Source organism: Coregonus lavaretus (genome assembly GCF_964263955.1).
Source record: "Coregonus lavaretus genome assembly, chromosome: 1".
NCBI lineage: Eukaryota > Metazoa > Chordata > Actinopteri > Salmoniformes > Salmonidae > Coregonus > Coregonus lavaretus.
Window position 1 is genome coordinate 40,538,589 of NC_139988.1, and position 18,999 is coordinate 40,557,587.

General features: G+C 42.6%; 1 protein-coding gene across 1 annotated transcript in view; it reads left to right on the plus strand.

Annotated features, from left to right (window-relative positions):
• The first annotated feature begins 3,582 nt into the window (after window positions 1-3,582).
• Window positions 3,583-18,999, plus strand: part of LOC311131411 (ubiquitin thioesterase Zranb1-like) — a 38,231-nt gene continuing 22,814 nt past the window's right edge. The window contains exons 1-2 of the mRNA XM_084164378.1: window positions 3,583-3,960; window positions 15,659-16,675. Of these exons, the coding sequence (XP_084020504.1) occupies window positions 15,730-16,675 (946 nt within the window). The 5' untranslated portion in view covers window positions 3,583-3,960; window positions 15,659-15,729. The remainder of the gene's footprint in view (window positions 3,961-15,658; window positions 16,676-18,999) is intronic.

The window sequence follows — 18,999 nt, forward strand, 5'->3', positions numbered from 1 at the left end:
CATATGCACAAAAAGCTTATTTATTTTGTGCACAAATTTGTTTACTTCCCTGTTAGTGAGCATTTCTCCTTTGCCAAGATAATCCATCCACCTGACAGGTGTGGCATATCAAGAAGCTGATTAAACAGCATGATCATTACACAGGTGCACCTTGTGCTGGGGACAATAAAAGGCCACTAAAATGTGCAGGTTTGTCACACAATGCCAGAGATGTCTCAAGTTTTGAGGGAGCGTGCAATTGGCATGCTGACTACATGAATGTCCACCAGAGTTGTTGCCAGATAATTGAATGTTAATTTCTCTACCATAAGCCGCCTCCAACGTTGTTTTAGAGAATTTGGCAGTAAGTCCAACCGGCCTCACAACCGCAGACCACGTGTAACCACGCCAGCCCAAGGACCTCCACATCTGTCTTCTTCACCTGCGGGATTGTCTGAGACCAGCCACCCAGACAGCTTATGAAACTGAGTATTTCTGTCTGTAGTAAAGCCCTTTAGTGGGGAAAAACTCATTCTGATTGGCTGGGCCTGGCTCCCAAGTGGGTGGGCCAATGCCCTACCAGGTCCACCCATGGCTGAGCCCCTGCCCAGTTGTGAAATCCATAGATTAGGGCCTAATAAATTAATTTCAATTGACTGATTTCCTTATATGAACTGTAACTCAGTAAAATTGTTGCATTTAGCGTTTATATTTTTGTTCAGTATACATCATAGTGGGAAGAAACCCCATACACAGACGGAGAGATAGGTCTGAGCTTGTGAGTCAAGCCTAGAACGATGAGAATGTGACACATTTAGAGATGGCCCAGTGACTTTTTAGAGATAAGCTAGTGAGTGAGGGGAGACTGCGTGAATGTAGGGGACCTTGCATGTTCGAGGCAGACAATGACACAGCTCAATTCTCTATGGATGGGTTTAAGCACTGGTAACTGAAGGACATTTAGCATGATAATGTGCAAACAATAATCTGCAAATTGGCCAGAAGGGATGTAGGGAGGAGGTTTACCATGTAAAGCAGTTTTTCCTTTTTACTGCAGCCAGCTTTTCCCCTGTACAGCCCATGTCTTGTATGTTGCTCTTTCTGTCTTAAGGTCATCTAGCTTTCCTTCATCTCTTAGCCATAATGTCAACTCATAGCGTGGCGGACTGGTACTCCATTTTTTTTTTTTTACATATTAATCACTGAATGACAAAGTCACAACTGATTATAATGACAAAATCGAGAGTGAAAGGAGTGGTTTCCACTTGAGCACTGGAATAAACAATGGGAGTTAAGAACAAGTAATCAATAATGTACACTGTACAGTAGATGGGAGGGGGTAGCATTCAAAAAGCACTTATTTATGAGAATCTCAGTCAGGATGAAAGTGGCTGGCTGGAGAGGAGGGTGAAAGTACTCTAAACAACACGGTTTGGCCCCAAGCTGAAAGTGGCCCCTGAGAGCCTGTAACTTCTCCATGATGCACAAAGTCCCATTAAATCCCTGATGTCTGAACATGTCTGTATCATAGGTGGGACAGGAATAAGCCAAGCTCTTTTGGTCACAGTTGTTCTCTCACAGAGAACACAGTTCTTAAATGGGGTGCGATAAAATAGATATTCTTATTTATTTTGCAGAGTTATTTGTTCAACCTTTCTGCCCACTTTTTTTTAGGCCTGAGTAGAGGGTTGTTCAGAAAGACCAACTGTTAAAGGCCCAGTGAAGTCAAACTAGATTTCCCTGTGTTTTATATATAATTCCACACTATTAGGTTGGGATAATACGGTGACATTGTGAAAATTATGATAATACCCTTTAAGTGTAAGAGCTGTTTGAAAAGACCGCCTGAAATTTCAGTCTGTTTTGGTAGGATGGAGTTTTGGCCTTCCATTGTGACGTCACCATGTGGTAAATTAGTTAATAGACCAATAAGTAAGAGAGAGTTCCAAACCTTTCTATCAATAACAGCTAATTTTCAGTTTTCCCCTCCCCACTCCCAGACAGTCCTAGCAAAATTATTGCCTGAGAAATTACTCTTTGCTAAGAAGCTATTTTTGTTTCTTTTTGACCAATGTAATTGAAAACAATCACAGTAAGGTACTACAATGTTACCCAGAAATGATTTAATATTGAGAGAAAAAAAAAGCTGCGTTAGACTTTTAACAATTCACATCTCTCACATACAAATTCGGTAATTAATTAGTGGGATTTCTGAATTACGGAAAACGATTGTCATTCTCTGGAGTTATTGAAAAAACTTTTTTTTATATAAATGTCCAAGATAATGCTATTATTATTATTCATTTGAGAGAAAAAGTCAAGAGATTGCATGTATTTTTTAAAGAAATCATATGAGCAAATATTACATTAAATACATATGGCATTTCTATAAAACTTTTTTCTGGATTTCCAGAGAATTTCAAGATTCCGTGCGTTCCTATTGCTCTGGACAGTTCCAGAGAACTGAGTGGTCTTCTTCAGGCATCCATATCCCAGGTGGAAGGTCATATATATAGGGGCAATACTCAGTGACATCACTTCCTGAAACAGGTGGTAAAAAATGTATAACGTAGGTTCACAATATTAACATTCAATGTATCAAAATATATGATCATATACAAGGAATGCAATCAATATGTACAGTAATATACATACAATATTCACACAATGTTCATTTAGGATTTGTTTTTAAACACACAATTTGGACGTAATGAAACTATAAAACCGGTTTCAAGTCAAACTCCTCGTTAAGGCCAAGAGGAGACAGTGTGTTGAGCCTGTGGATCCAGAAAGATTCCCTTTGAATAAGTTTCCTCTCAATGTCCCATCCCCTGCGTGACATCTTGACCATTTATATTCCAATGTATCTCAGAGAACTAATAGGATGTCCAGTTTGTACAAAATTAACATCAACCGGATGTTTTGTCTCACCTGTCCGTATATTGCTGCGGTGCTCACAGATCCGTGTCTTAAGGCTTCTGTGGGTTTTCCGTATGTAAGACAGACCACAAGGACATTTCAACATGTAAACAACATTGGTGGACATGCAGGTAATCAGGCCTTTGATCTTAAATCTTTGTCATGTGCGATGTCAATGCTTCAAATAAGTTTAAAGCAGGGTCAGTCTGTCGTTGGCAAAAGAGTCGTGAATGCTATGTTGATTGATGTAGGTCTAGAACTTCCATCGATTACTTTTTTAATAACCACAAGCTGCCCTTCACTGCAGACTGCTGCAGTATTTATTTTTTTCTCCAAAAGATGACGTCAACCTAATATCGCTTAAAGATAACCAGCTGAGATACAGACATGAAACAAACGCCATGATGGTGGCTCCGGGAATGGGGTGTAATGCAATATTCCGTGGTTCATAATTTGAGACAAGACGGCAGAAATGTATTACAGTTTCATATTCTTTTGACATCAGAGACTGCTATGATAAAGCCACAGATATTTCAATGAGTTATACATATATTTGATAAAGCTTTTTAACTATTGGCAACGAAAGACGTATATCATAGGCCAACAGGAAGAATACAGAGAAACTATCCAATCAGCTTGCCCGGTGAATCCAGGTGGTAAATCCTCCTGTTTCTCTCTGGAAGTGTATTTTTTTGGGTTTTTCTAGCTTCCCCCACGCCGCCATTAAAGGCAGACAGAACGGCGGTTGGAAATTGGGATTAAAATGATTTAAAGCCCCGGAGAGACTGCATAGAAGAGAGTGGTTGTGCTATTGCACAGGTCTCGTAGATCCAGACGAACGGAGCACGGAAACGTAAATATGCGGCTTTGCACAGGTCTCGAAGGTCCGCACAAACGGAGCACGGAAACGTAAATATGCGGATTTTGACCAAATAAAAGCTTGACTTCGGGACATACAGATTGGGTTTCGTTGGGAAAGCTCGAGCGATAGAATGTTGGTCTGAAGCTCAAGAGCGGTTTGTTGTGGTTGCGCCTGGAAGAGGAGTGTAAATACAGGAAAAGGTAAAACACAGATACATCTTTGGTTAAGACCAGCAGACTCCACTGTTAAATGTCAGTCACAGTTACGTCTTGTATGAGATATTGTTTAGAACGTAAGCAATAACGGTACCTTTAATGCAATCATCATAGCTACATTGAATAGCTAACGTTAGCTGGGTACTTCACTGTACTGTAGTTGGCTAACCAAACTAGATTATTTTCATATTAGCTAACGTTAGTTAGAATTTGACTTGTCAAAACAAATAGTTTCGCAAATTAAGAAAGACTAACGAGCACAACATTGATTTTCTGTTGAGAAATCTTGTCTTAAACGAATGTGAATTTCGCCGTACATATTAGACAGAGGCTAGCTACCATAGTTTTTTTTCTTCTAGTTATACTTTTTTTTTTACCATTGTTACTTTGTAAATAGCTAGCTATAATCATTGTAAATTTTATTCTACACGCCCAGCCCAATATGCAGTAGCAAAACTAGCTAGCTACAGTAGTTGTCTTGTTACATTGCAATCTACAATAAGTAGACACAATGCACAGATTGCTTAAAAAAATAATAATAATCAGGTACCAATCCAGGCAATATAGATACACACACACACACAGCGAGGCGTGGCTTCACGTGACAACGCCCCCGAGTAGGGTACAGCCATAGGGTATTCCCGTTACTCCCATGTAATTAGCCTAATTTTGGCGGCATCCTAAGCAAACTACTGACATTTTTTTTGTCATTTCAATGAACGTTTTCAGCAGCCTCAAGTATCGTTATTAACATACTTGGCTGTCACAACAACAAATGATTTGCATGATACTTATTCAGCCACTAATTTGTCACCTGACCTGCGAACACTGACAGTAAAGATAGTAAAACTGTCGCATTATACTTACATCAGTTTGTTTACCCCTAGCCTTTTTGTCAGTTAGCTGACGTTAGTTGGCTGGCTTGCGAGAGAACTTAATATCGATCTAATTCCCTAGTCTTAGATATGTCGTAACTACAGTCGTGGTGAAACGTTTTGAGAATGACACAAATATTAATTTTCACAAAGTCTGCTGCCTGTTTTTATGATGGCAATTTGCATATACTCCAGAATGTTATGAAGAGTGATCAGATGAATTGCAATTAATTGCAAAATCCCTATTTGCCATGAAAATGAACTTAATCCCCCCCAAAAAAATTATACTGCATTTCAGCCCTGCCACAAAAGGACCAGCTGACATCATGTCAGTGATTCTCTCGTTAACACAGGTGAGAGTGTTGACAAGGACATGGCTGGAGATCACTCTGTCATGCTGATTGAGTTAGAATAACAGACTGGAAGCTTTAAAAGGAGGGTGGTGCTTGAAATCATTGTTATTCCTCTGTTAACCATGGTTACATGCAAGGAAACACGTGCCGTCATCATTGCTTTGCACAAAAAGGGCTTCACAGGCAAGGATATTGCTGCTAGTAAGATTGCACCTAAATCAACCATTTATCGGATCATCAAGAACTTCAAGGAGAGAGGTTCAATTGTTGTGAAGAAGGTGTCTGGGTGCCCAAGAAAGTCCAGCAAGCGCCAGGACCGTCTCCTAAAGTTGATTCAGCTGCGGGATCGGGGCACCACCAGTGCAGAGCTTGCTCAGGAATGGCAGCAGGCAGGTGTGAGTGCATCTGCACACACAGTGAGGCGAAGACTTTTGGAGGATGGCCTGGTGTCAAGAAGGGCAGCGAGGAAGCCACTTCTCTCCAGGAAAAACATCAGGGACAGACTGATATTCTGCAAAAGGTACAGGGATTGGACTGCTGAGGACTGGGGTAAAGTCATTTTCTCTGATGAATCCCCTTTCCGATTGTTTGGGGCATCCGGAAAAAAGCTTGTTCGGAGAAGACAAGGTGAGCGCTACCATCAGTCCTGTGTCATGCCAACAGTAAAGCATCCTGAGACCATTCATGTGTGGGGTTGCTTCTCAGCCAAGGGAGTGGGCTCACTCACAATTTTGCCTAAGAACACAACCATGAATAAAGAATGGTACCAACACATCCTCCGAGAGCAACTTCTCCCAACCATCCAAGAACAGATTTTTATTTTTTTATTTCACCTTTATTTAACCAGGTAAGCCAGTTGAGAACAAGTTCTCATTTACAACTGCGACCTGGCCAAGATAAAGCAAAGCAGTGCGATAAAAACAACAACACAGAGTTACATATGGGGTAAAACAAAACATAAAGTCAAAAAAAAGAAAAGAAAATATATATACAGTGTGTGCAAATGTAGCAAGTTATGGAGGTAAGGCAATAAATAGGCTATAGTGCAAAATAATTACAATTAGTATTAACACTGGAATGATAGATGTGCAAGAGATTATGTGCAAATAGAGATACTGGGGTGCAAATGAGCAAAATAAATAACAATATAGGGATGAGGTAGTTGGGTGGGCTAATTTCAGATGGGCTGTGTACAGGTGCAGTGATCGGTAAGGTGCTCTGACAACTGATGCTTAAAGTTAGTGAGGGAGATAAGTGTCTCCAGCTTCAGAGATTTTTGCAATTCGTTCCAGTCATTGGCAGCAGAGAACTGGAAGGAATGGCAGCCAAAGGTGGTGTTGGCTTTGGAGATGACCAGTGAGATATACCTGCTGGAGCGCATACTACGGGTGGGTGTTGCTATGGTGACCAATGAGCTAAGATAAGGTGGGGATTTGCCTAGCAGTGATTTATAGATGGCCTGGAGCCAGTGGGTTTGACGACGAACATGTAATGAGGACCAGCCAACAAGAGCGTACAGGTCACAGTGGTGGGTAGTGTATGGGGCTTTGGAGACTAAATGGATGGCACTGTGATGGACTACATCCAATTTGCTGAGTAGAGTGTTGGAGGCTATTTTGTAAATGACATCGCCGAAGTCAAGGATCGGTAGGATAGTCAGTTTTACGAAGGCATGTTTGGCAGCATGAGTGAAGGAGGCTTTGTTGCGAAATAGGAAGCTGATTCTGGATTTAACTTTGGATTGGAGATTCTTAATGTGAGTCTGGAAGGAGAGTTTACAGTCTAACCAGACACCTAGGTATTTGTAGTTGTCCACATACTCTAGGTCAGACCCGTCGAGAGTAGTGATTCTAGTCGGGTGGGCGTGTGCCAGCAGCGTTCGATTGAAGAGCATGCATTTAGTTTTACTAGTGTTTAAGAGCAGTTGGAGGCTACTGAAGGAGTGTTGTATGGCATTGAAGGTCGTTTGGAGGTTTGTTAACACAGTGTCCAATGAAGGGCCAGATGTATACAAAATCGTGTCGTCTGCGTAGAGGTGGATCTGAGAGTCACCAGCGGCAAGAGCGACATCATTGATATACACAGAGAAAAGAGTCGGCCCAAGAATTGAACCCTGTGGCACCCCCATAGAGACTGCCATAGGTCCAGACAACAGGCCCTCCAATTTGACACATTGAACTCTATCTGAGAAGTAGTTGGTGAACCAGGCGAGGCAGTCATTTGAGAAACCAAGGCTATTTAGTCTGCCAATAAGAATGCGGTGGTTGACAGAGTCTAAAGCCTTGGCCAGGTCGATGAAGACGGCTACACAGTACTGTCTATTATCGATCGCAGTTATAATATCGTTTAGGACCTTGAGCGTGGCTGAAGTGCACCCATGACCAGCTCGGAAACCGGATTGCATAGCGGAGAAGGTACGGTTTGATTCGAAATGGTCGGTGATCTGTTTGTTAACTTGGCTTTCAAAAATGTTCGAAAGGCAGGGCAGGATGGATATAGGTCTGTAACAGTTTGGATCTAGAGTGTCACCCCCTGTGAAGAGGGGGATGACCGCGGCAGCTTTCCAATCTCTGGGGATCTCAGACGTTACGAAAGAGAGATTGAACAGGCTAGTAATAGGGGTTGCGACAATTTCGGCAGCTAGTTTTAGAAAGAAAGGGTCCAGATTGGCTAGCCCAGCTGATTTGTAGGGGTCCAGATTGTGCAGCTCTTTCAGAACATCAGCTGTCTGAATTTGTGTGAAGGAGAAGCGGAGGGGGCATGGGCAAGTTGCAGCGGAGGGTGCAGAGCTGTTGGCCGGGGTAGTGGTAGCCAGTTTGGTGACAAACAATGCCTTTTCCAGCATGATGGAGCACCTTGCCATAAGGCAAAAGTGCTAACTAAGTGGCTTGGGGAACAAAACATCGAAATGTTGGGTCCATGGCCAGGAAACTCCCCAGAACTTAATCCCATTGAGAACTTGTGGTCAATCCTCAAGAAGTGGGTGGACAAACAAACACCCACAAACTCCAAGCATTGATTATGCAAGAATGGGCTGCCATCAGTCAGGATGTGGCCCAGAAGTTAATTGACAGCATGCCAGGGTGGATTGCAGAGGTCTTGAAAAAGAAGGGTCAACACTGCAAATATTGACTCTTTGCATAAACTTAATGTCATTGTCAATAAAAGCCTTTGACACTTATGGAATGCTTGTAATTATACTTCAGTATACCATATTAACATCTGACAAAAATATATAAAAACACTGAAGCAGCAAACTTTGTGGAGACCAATACTTGTGTCATTCTCAAAACTTTTGACCACGACTGTACTTCCAGTCTTCACTTGCCCTTGAACGGTCTAGGTATTTAGAAAAGTGTATTCTTGTTGGTTTGCCTATATGGCCTTTCAACTTGCCAGAGACCAGCTGGGGAGACAACCCTGCCAAATGGCCCAAAGTAGCCTATAGCGATATCTACACCTACTTGGTGGAATCTCCAGTTTTGCATAAATATAAAAATGCAGAAGAATATTATAGCTGTTATTTGGACGGATACAGCTCACTAGTCCTAATTACAAGCTAACTAGCAAGCTTTATGGAATACATATAGCTAGTTAGATACAAACAAGTGTTAGTGACTTACTGGTGATTTTTAAGTGCTTCGAACACACAAAAATATTCTGGAGCCCCAGCTTTCCATCATGATCATGGTATAATATACTGAAACCATGAGGTTCGTCTAACCTGGTCCTTGGGCAGTTGATTCAACTTAATGATAGTGTTGGAGACACCAAATTAAGTTTGCAGATGTTTGCAAGATGGCGTATTGAACACACAGCGGTGCGAATCACCTCAAGATAAAAACGTAATATTCAATATCAGTAAGTTAGACTAAATATTAGCACTTCATATACTTCATTAAATCTGGATAACAAAACAAATCATAAGGCTAGAGAAATGTAGCAACAAATATTGCAACACTCAAACATGACGGAGGATAAACGAGGAGAATCAATCTCCAAGAGAACGCGACTCCTCAACGGATACAGATTTATGATTTTCACCACTGGGACTGGTAAGTGTGGAAAACGATCTGTTGAAGTTGATAAATGACAAACTGCGCAGTTGAAGGCGAGTCTTGAAATGAGTGACGAAAAAGCTGTGATAATGGAGAAAGATACAAAAAAGCTAAAAGGGACAGTCACTAAGATAGAAACTGACGTTAAGGAACTTAAAAAGGAGAACAACTTTCTGAGAGAAGCCTTACTAGACATACAGACTAGATCGATGAGAGAAAATCTAATACTTACGGGTATCCAAGAAGAAGGAGAGGTTACCGAAGAAATTGTGAAGGACTTCTTTCTTACAGCGCTTCAAATCCCACTCGATGCTGTCGATAAAATCCAACTCAAACGTGTACACCGTTTCGGACAAAGAGGACCGAGATATGAGCGTCCAATCGTTGCCAAATTTGCTTTCTTTAAGGATAAAGTAATGGTTAAAAGGTAAAAGACTTGCTGGCACGAAAATAGGCATGAATTATCAGTTCCCGAGGGAGATTGCAGAACGGCGCAAAGTTCTGTACCTAATCTTCAAGGAAAATAGGTTAAAAGGGAAGCGTGTTGCTCTCATAGTCGATAAACTGTATAATGACAACCAAACGTTCCATGACACAAAGACTACTCCATGGCTATTCTGAAAGTTCTAATAGAGGAGTCGAATAATGGAACACCCAATACTAGCCATGGTAGGGATTGTAATAATAAAACACATTTATAGTATTTTATAAAGGGATAAGACGGTATTACAAGAAAGGATGACAAGCAAAATAATACATCTTCAAAAATAACTAATTAGAACACAAGTACTCAATCAACATAGTGGAGATAAAAACATAGCAAACCGAAGACATAGAAGGCACAGTATGTGGGTATGTATTGTGATGGAAGTTGTGGTGTGTGTTTTTGTGTTTGGAAAAGTGTGGTGTTAAGTGAGTGAGAAAGGAAATGGTTGCATATCCCAGAACCAATTTGTGTCTGTGAGCAGGGTTTGTGAGAGAGCGCTTTCAATTTTGTGCAGATGAGGGATATACTTTAAAAAATAAAGTATACATCTAATCTATTTTTTTATTGTCCTATCATGATGGAACGGTCCCCAACCCTATATCCTAGACACCCACCTGAGTGATCCATACACCAAAGACAAGTCCCCATCTGTTTTATGGCCATGCTGTAAGTTGCCTATATGCAGCCAAAAAACCAGAAAGATAAATGTGGTCAGAGACCTACTAGAGCAGCACTGACCCCTCAAGATTCTGAGCCTGCCTGGCAGGGTTGGTCCTACAAAGCCAGAGCACCCTGATGGGAGAGCATAATATACAAGGAAATTCTCAAAGCTGCTAATGAGAACCTTGACGACCTTGTACAGTGAGGGGGAAAAAGTATTTGATCCCCTGCTTATTTTGTACGTTTGCCCACTGACAAAGAAATTATCAGTCTATAATTTTAATGGTAGGTTTATTTGAACAGTGAGAGACAGAATAACAACAAAAAAATCCAAAAAAACGCATGTCAAAAATGTTATAAATTGATTTGCATTTTAATGAGGGAAATAAGTATTTGACCCCCTCTCAATCAGAAAGATTTCTGGCTCCCAGGTGTCTTTTATACATGTAACTAGCTGAGATTAGGAGCACACTCTTAAAGGGAGTGCTCCTAATCTCAGTTTGTTACCTGTATAAAAGACACCTGTCCACAGAAGCAATCAATCAGATTCCAAACTATCCACCATGGCCAAGACCAAAGAGCTCTCCAAGGATGTCAGGGAAAAGATTGTAGACCTACACAAGGCTGGAATGGGCTACAAGACCATCGCCAAGCAGCTTAGTGAGAAGGTGACAACAGTTGGTGCGATTATTCGCAAAAGGAAGAAACACAAAATAACTGTCAATCTCCCTCGGCCTGGGGCTCCATGCAAGATCTCACCTCGTGGAGTTGCAATGATCATGAGAACGGTGAGGAATCAGCCCAGAACTACACGGGAGGATCTTGTCAATGATCTCAAGGCAGCTGGGACCATAGTCACCAAGAAAACAATTGGTAACACACTACGCTGTGAAGGACTGAAATCCTGCAGCGCCCGCAAGGTCCCCCTGCTCAAGAAAGCGCATATACATGCCCGTCTGAAGTTTGCCAATGAACATCTGAATGATTCAGAGGAGAACTGGGTGAAAGTGTTGTGGTCAGATGAGACCAAAATGGAGCTCTTTGGCATCAACTCAACTCGCCGTGTTTGGAGGAGGAGGAATGCTGCCTATGACCCCAAGAACACCATCCCCACCGTCAAACATGGAGGTGGAAACATTATGCTTTGGGGGGTTTTCTGCTAAGGGGAGAGGACAACTTCACCGCATCAAAGGGACGATGGACGGGGCCATGTACCGTCAAATCTTGGCTGAGAACCTCCTTCCCTCAGCCAGGGCATTGAAAATGGGTCGTGGATGGGTATTCCAGCATGACAATGACCCAAAACACACAGCCAAGGCAACAAAGGAGTGGCTCAAGAAGAAGCACATTAAGGTCCTGGAGTGGCCTAGCCAGTCTCCAGACCTTAATCCCATAGAAAATCTGTGGAGGGAGCTGAAGGTTTGAGTTGCCAAACGACAGCCTCAAAACCTTAATGACTTGGAGAAGATCTGCAAAGAGGAGTGGGACAAAATCCCTCCTGAGATGTGTGCAAACCTGGTGGCCAACTACAATAAATGTCTGACCTCTGTGATTGCCAACAAGGGTTTTGCAGAGAGTTCAAATACTTATTTCCCTCATTAAAATGCAAATCAATTTATAACATTTTTGACATGTGTTTTTCTGGATTTTTGTTGTTGTTATTCTGTCTCTCACTGTTCAAATAAACTACCATTAAAATTAGACTGATCATTTCTTTGTCAGTGGGCAAACGTACAAAATCAGCAGGGGATCAAATACTTTTTTCCCTCACTGTATGTATATACAGTTGAAGTCAGAAGTTTACATACACTTAGGTTGGAGTCATTAACTTGATTTTCTACCACTCCACAAATGTCTTGTTAACAAACTATAGTTTTGGCAAGTCGGTTAGGGCATCTACTTTGTGCATGACACAAGTCATTTATCCAACAATTGTTTACAGACAGATTATTTCATTATTAATTTACTGTATCACAATTTCCAGTGTGTCAGAAGTTTACATACACTAAGTTGACTGTGCCTTTTAAACAGCTTGGAAAATTCCAGAAAATGATGTCATGGCTTTAGAAGCTTCTGATAGGCTAATTGACATAATTTGAGTCAATTGGAGGTGTACCTGTGGATGTATTTCAAGGCCTACCTTCAAACTCTGTGCTTCTTTGCTTGACATCATGGGAAAATCAAAAGAAATCAGCCAAGACCTCAGAAGAAAAATTGTAGAACTCCACAAGTCTGGTTCATCCTTGGGAGCAATTTCCAAATGCCTGAAGGTACCACGTTCATCTGTACAAACAATAGTATGCAAGTATAAACACCATGGGACCACGCAGCCGTCATACAGCTCAGGAAGGAGACGCGTTCTGTCTCCTAGACATTAACGTACTTTGGTGCGAAAAGTGCAAATCAATCCCAGAACAACAGCAAAGGACCTTGTGAAGATGCTGGAGGAAACAGGTACAAAAGTATCTATATCCACAGTAAAACGAGTCCTATATATCGGCATAACCTGAAAGGCCGCTCAGCAAGGAAGAAGCCACTACTCCAAAACCACCATAAAAAAGCCAGACTACAGTTTGCAACTGCACATGGGGACAAAGATCGTACTTTTTGGTGAAATGTCCTCTGGTCTGATGAAACAAAAATAGAACTGTTTGGCCATAATGACCATCATTTATGTTTGGAGGAAAAAGGGGGTTGCTTGCAAGCCGAAGAACACCATCCCAACCGTGAAGAACGGGGGTGGCAGCATCATGCTGTGGGGGTGCTTTGCTGCAAGAGGGACTGGTGCAAGTCGTCCAGGTCCTGAGGCAGCAAAGCATCCCCAAACCATCACACCACCACCACCATGCTTGACCTTTGGTATGATGTTCTTACTGTGGAATGCAGAGTTTGGTTTTCGCCAGGCATTACTGGAACCATGTCGTCCAAAAAGTTATACTTTTGAATCAACTGTCCATAGAACGTTCTTCCAAGAGTCTTGATGATCATCCAGGTGCTTTTTGGCAAACTCGAGTCAAATTTTTGGACGCGATGGGTCCCATTATGCCTGGCCGAAAACCAAACTCTGCATTCCACAGTAAGAACATCATACCAAAGGTCAAGCGTGGTGGTGGTGTGATGGTTTGGGGATGCTTTGCTGCCTCAGGACCTGGACGACTTGCCTTAATAGAAGGAACCATGAATTCTGCTCTGTATCAGAGAAATCTACAGGAGAATGTCAGACCATCCGTCTGTGAGCTGAAGCTGACGTGCAGTTGGGTCATGCAGCAAGACAATGATCCAAAACACACAATCAAGTCTACATGAAAATTGCTAAAAAGCAACAATTTGGAAGTTTTGGAATGGCCTAGTCAAAGTCCAGACCTAATCCCAATTGAGATGTTGTGGCAGGACTTGAAACGAGCAGTTCATGCTTGAAAACCCACACGTCACTGCGTTAAAGCAGTTCTGCATGGAAGAGTGGGCCAATATTCCTCCACAGCGACGTGAGAGACTGATCAACAACTACAGGAAGCATTTGGTTGGAGTCATTGCAGCTAAAGGTGGCACAACCAGTTATTGAGTGTAAGGGGGCAATTACTTTTTCACACAGGGGAATTGGGTGTTGCATAACTTTGTTTATGAAATAAATGAAATAAATATGTAATTGTTGTGTTATTTGTTCACTTATGTTCCCTTTATCTAATATTAGATTTTGGTTGAAGATCTGATAACATTCAGTATCACAAATATGCAAAAGTAGAGAAAATTAGAAAGGGGGCAAATACTTTTTCATAGCACTGTATATGAGAAGAAAAAAAACATGAGGGATTGGAAATGATCCAGACAATTACATTGATGGAAGTTACAATCTATCTGATATATTAAAGCTGATCTATCCCCCCCCAAAAAATAAGAACAAATCTATTTAACAAAAAAAAAAGTTGGCCGATGACACAACATTGGTAGGCTTGATCACCGACAACGACGAGAGCCTATAGGGAGGAGGTCAGAGACCTGGCCGTGTGGTGCCAGGACAACAAGCTCTCCCTCAATGTGATCAAGACAAAGGAGATGATTGTGGACTACAGGAAAAAGAAGAGGACAGAGCACGCCCCCATTCTCATCGATAGGGCTGTAGTGGAGCAGGTTGAGAGCTTCAAGTTCCTTGGTGTCCACATCACCAACAAACTAACATGGTTCAAGCACACCAAGACAGTTGTGAAGAGGGCACGACAAAACCTATTCCCCCTAAGGAGACTGAAAAGATTTGGCATCAGATCCTCAAGGTTCTACAGCTGCACCATCGAGAGCATCCTGACTGTTTGCATCACTGCCTGGTATGGCAACTGCTCGGCCTCCGACCACAAGGCACTACAGAGGGTAGTGCGTAAGGCCCAGTACATCACTGGGGCCAAGCTTCCTGCCATCAAGGACCTCTATACCAGGCGGTGTCAGAGGAAGGCCCTAAAAATTGTCAAATACTCCAGCCACCCTAGTCATAGACTATGTGCAGAAAACCTGCATGTCACTGTGAGAGCGAAGTATTGCATCTCGCTCATCGCAACATCTACGGTGTTGCTCATGGCAACATCATTTTGCTGAGTCTACCTTTTTAAGGTTCATTATTGGTATGAGTTTGAGTGTTGTCTGGTGTTTTGGTTTCATCTCTCCAGGTAACACAGCTCTTTGCTCTGTGTCTACGGATGCGTTTACGGTGTCAGTTTTAAGAGGCATGGAGGCAGAAGATTGGGTTGCAGCCTGCTTCTCTTGGCTTCTTTCTATGTGGGTTCAGCTGCACTGAGCCTCTCAGGCTTTGATTTACCGTACTGAGAATTAGTGCCGGGTCAAGAGTGCACATCGTTTTAGCTGTTTGAGCAGGGTTGATATGAATGCGAAGGCTGTTTTTCATGACCTGCTCCCCCTGTTTGACAGTGTTTAACAATGACCCAGAAGTTGTGAAATACAAGTGGTAGTGTAGCTTTCTTAGTTTTTGTGTCAAAAAGAGTTTTGAGGTCTCTAATATCAGGTCTGTTACTCTATCTATAATAGTAGGCTTAACTAGCCAAACTAATGATGTTCTTGTTTTACTTATGAAAACATTTCCTTTCAAAGTTGACATCCATTTAAAGTCTAAATGTGTATATTAGGTCTATCTGTGATCTTTATTCTGTGTGTTTCTGCATAATGTGTACAGTGCAGTCAGTCTGTGATGATTACAGACCAGTATTGCCCCTCCTCACCCTATCCTGTGTTTTGTTTTTTCCCTAGCATCCTGCTTGCCTGTGTGATCTCCTTGAGTGGAGCTGCTAAGCAGAGTCCCTCCCAGCGGTGGAGTGACGATGACCGAGCTGGGTGCCAAGTGGGCCTGTGAGTACTGCACGTTTGAGAACTGGCCTTCGGCCATCAGGTGCACCATGTGCCGCGCCCAGAGGCCCAGCGGGGGCGCCATCATCACCGTGGAGCCCTTCCGGAGCAGCCCTGGCCTGGACGCCAGCCGCCAGTGGGAACCCCTGAGTCTGAGTCACAGCAACATCCTGCCCCAGGGAGGCTCCAGCCTCCTAATCTGCCCAGACTCCAGTGCCCGCCCCCGTGTCCGCATCAGAGACTCCCCCGAGCCCCTCTCCAGCAAGTGGTCCTGCCACATGTGCACCTACTTAAACTGGCCCAGTGCCATTCGCTGCACCCAATGTCTGTGCCAGCGGCATCAGGGACATCAGCAGGAGCAGCGCCACCAGGGGTTGGCGCAGCAGCCACGCAGCCCCACTGAGTCACCCCAGACCTCAGGCTCAGGATGCCGACCCGCACCCCCCTCCACCCCTACGGACCCCTGCGAGGAGTATAACGACCGCAACCGTCTCAACACCCACGCCCAGCACTGGCCCTGTGCCGCCTGCACTTATGCAAACTGGCCCAAAGCGTGCAAATGTGTGGTGTGTGACCACTCCAGGCCCAATAGCTTGGCAAAACCCATCGAACTGGCCTCGAAGCCCGAGATCCTACCACCCTCCATACTCAACAAGCAGGACAGTGACAACAGGAAGGGGGGTGGGGGTGTGAGTGTGGGAAGAGGCGGAGGTGGAGTAGTGGGGTGCAGCGGTGGCCAGAGAAGGTCCCCACACACCTCCAAGCGGGAGGCGGAGGTTAAAATGGACTTTCAGAGGATCGAGCTGGCATCGGGAGCCGGAGTGGAGAGCATAGAGGAGCGGCAGGTGGACTTTAAGAGGCTTAAACAGATAAAGAACAGGATGAGGAGGACTGACTGGTTGTTTCTCAATGCCTGTGCAGGTGAGTCAGTGCGTGAGTGGATGCAAGGAAATCAATGTTAACTCGAACCCTGTTTATGTCTCTGCATTGCCTGCTGTGGAGAATGAGAAATAACTCCCCTGTATTTATGTACTTCTGTTGTGAAATGGGAGTTCTTCATCTTGTGTGGGAAAGTATTCTATCTCTGTTGCAACTTAGCAACAATTAGCAGTAAGTGTTATATTATGCATTTTATGCAGTGAGTTAACAGCTTCCCTGCTCATGCTGTGAGAGGAGAGGCTGCCGCCTGTGCAAGCTGAGTGGGTGGATGGATGAACAGTTGGGAACTGCTGTGCTTTGTTGACTGGAGCCAGAGGTTGAGTTCCTGTCTGACTACAGTGCAGATGAATGCCGGATAGGTACCATATCAGCTAACCACATCATATGATATACCAATCTGTCAGGCAGGAACTCGACCATAGTCTATAGGTTCACTATGTTCCTCCAACCCTTATCCTACCCTCCTCCCCCAACAGATATTCTCGTTTGCTAGACTGAACAGCATGTGGGTTGTTCTATAAACCAGGGTACCAGTGAGGATTTCCTACACTGGACAACTTGTTACAGCTGTTGATAAATCATTGATGATAATCTGCCAATGTTTTCATTACATTAAGATTAAATCTGCTGTTTTAACTCTTGTTTAACACTTTCTCATGGTTTGTGATTTGACGGATTTGTCAAATCATGTGACAATACTTTTTAGTTTTCTGTCCTTGTATTTATGGCAGTGTAAGTTGTCGTTATATCATATATTAATCAGTTAAATTAGACATTGAACTTGAACCCTGTGAGAATCCTGGATGTAGCTGAACGGACCGTTTTTGTATGGAGATTTCAGAAATGCAGTGTAACTACCTAACATTTAGTGTCTCTTTATGTTACGTGGTGAAAACAGTTTTCATGGGCACACGCATCCCAAAAATGTTTGCGATTGCAAAATCGAATGCTTCTATCGGAAAAGGTTATTCTTCAATAATTATGCATAATACTTGTTGGATGCGCATTTGGTGTCGCGCTGTTTAATTACACTGTGATATTTTCACACCATCTGATCCAGGAAGGAGTTTTCTGAATGACAGTCAAGTGACAAACAGCTGTTGTGATAGCGCATGTGATGCAACAACAGCCCAAGTGCTAGATAAAAAGGTGTTTGCGAGGAATCTCCCAAATATTTTGGTGTATCATTCGTTACGCCGGTGTGCCTGGATCCATGTTGGATCTAATATCCCTAGCGAATTAATGTTGATCATCTGTTGTCTGCTTGGTTTATAGCAGGTTCTCATTATATTTAACAGAGAAAGCATCAACGTAATGAGTTCATGTTTTCATATGTTTTTGTGCCTCGGATTGGACACTGTCTACTGTGCGCAATTGTGTGGGATAGACTATTGCGCAACACCCAATGCTATTCCTATGAATTATTCTGGATATAATGACAACAAATTACATAGCCTAGTAGGCTTATTCATAATATGAACTGGTAATGAAATAACATGACAAATACATTTTGTTTTCCATGTTAGACCTGCAATTTTAAACAATATAAGGGCCTTGAAAAGGCCAATTTGAATTTGGAGCCCAGAAATTCAAATACTGGAATAGTTTTACCTTAAAAAATTCAGTGCTTGAAAGTCTTAGTAATTATTGTAGCCAATTTATAAGTTCTCCTGCTCCCTTATAATTATCAGTGATTTCATTTCTGATCAGTTTTTATGAGAGATGTGGTCACTTTCATTTGTTTCCCGCCGCTTCAATTGAAGTGTGTTGCGTTACTCTGTTGCAGTAAAACCACGTGCGGGTATTATGAGGACATCTAATGCCAGCTTCAACTTAGCTTTCGATGCATAATCCTTCCATTACTAAAGGAACCTGGTTTTTGGTTGCTTTCTCATTATAAAAACAGCGATGGTGAGATTCAAATGGTGAGATTAATGCTACCACTATTCATGGCTTTATTATGTGTTTCCTGCATCGGCCACATGGGTTACAGAAAGATCGGCATCCAATCTATTTAGTCAGGCAAGTCCACATTCTTTTCCACATTTTAGAATGTAATAATAATTTGAATATCAATGCATTGGCAAAAATGCAGTGTTCTTAAAGCGGTAATGGCCTACTTATTTTACACTTTTTTGGGGTGGTGGGGAGTCTATATTAGGCACTATATAAAAAAAAACTATTTAATGTATATTGTTTAATTTTAGTGACCTGAGTCTTTTAACCAAAATATCACAGATAAGACTAAAATGTTCACCTGCCCCTTTGAGGGTGGGAGGTTACCGTGGTAATGCGACTCAAGTCAT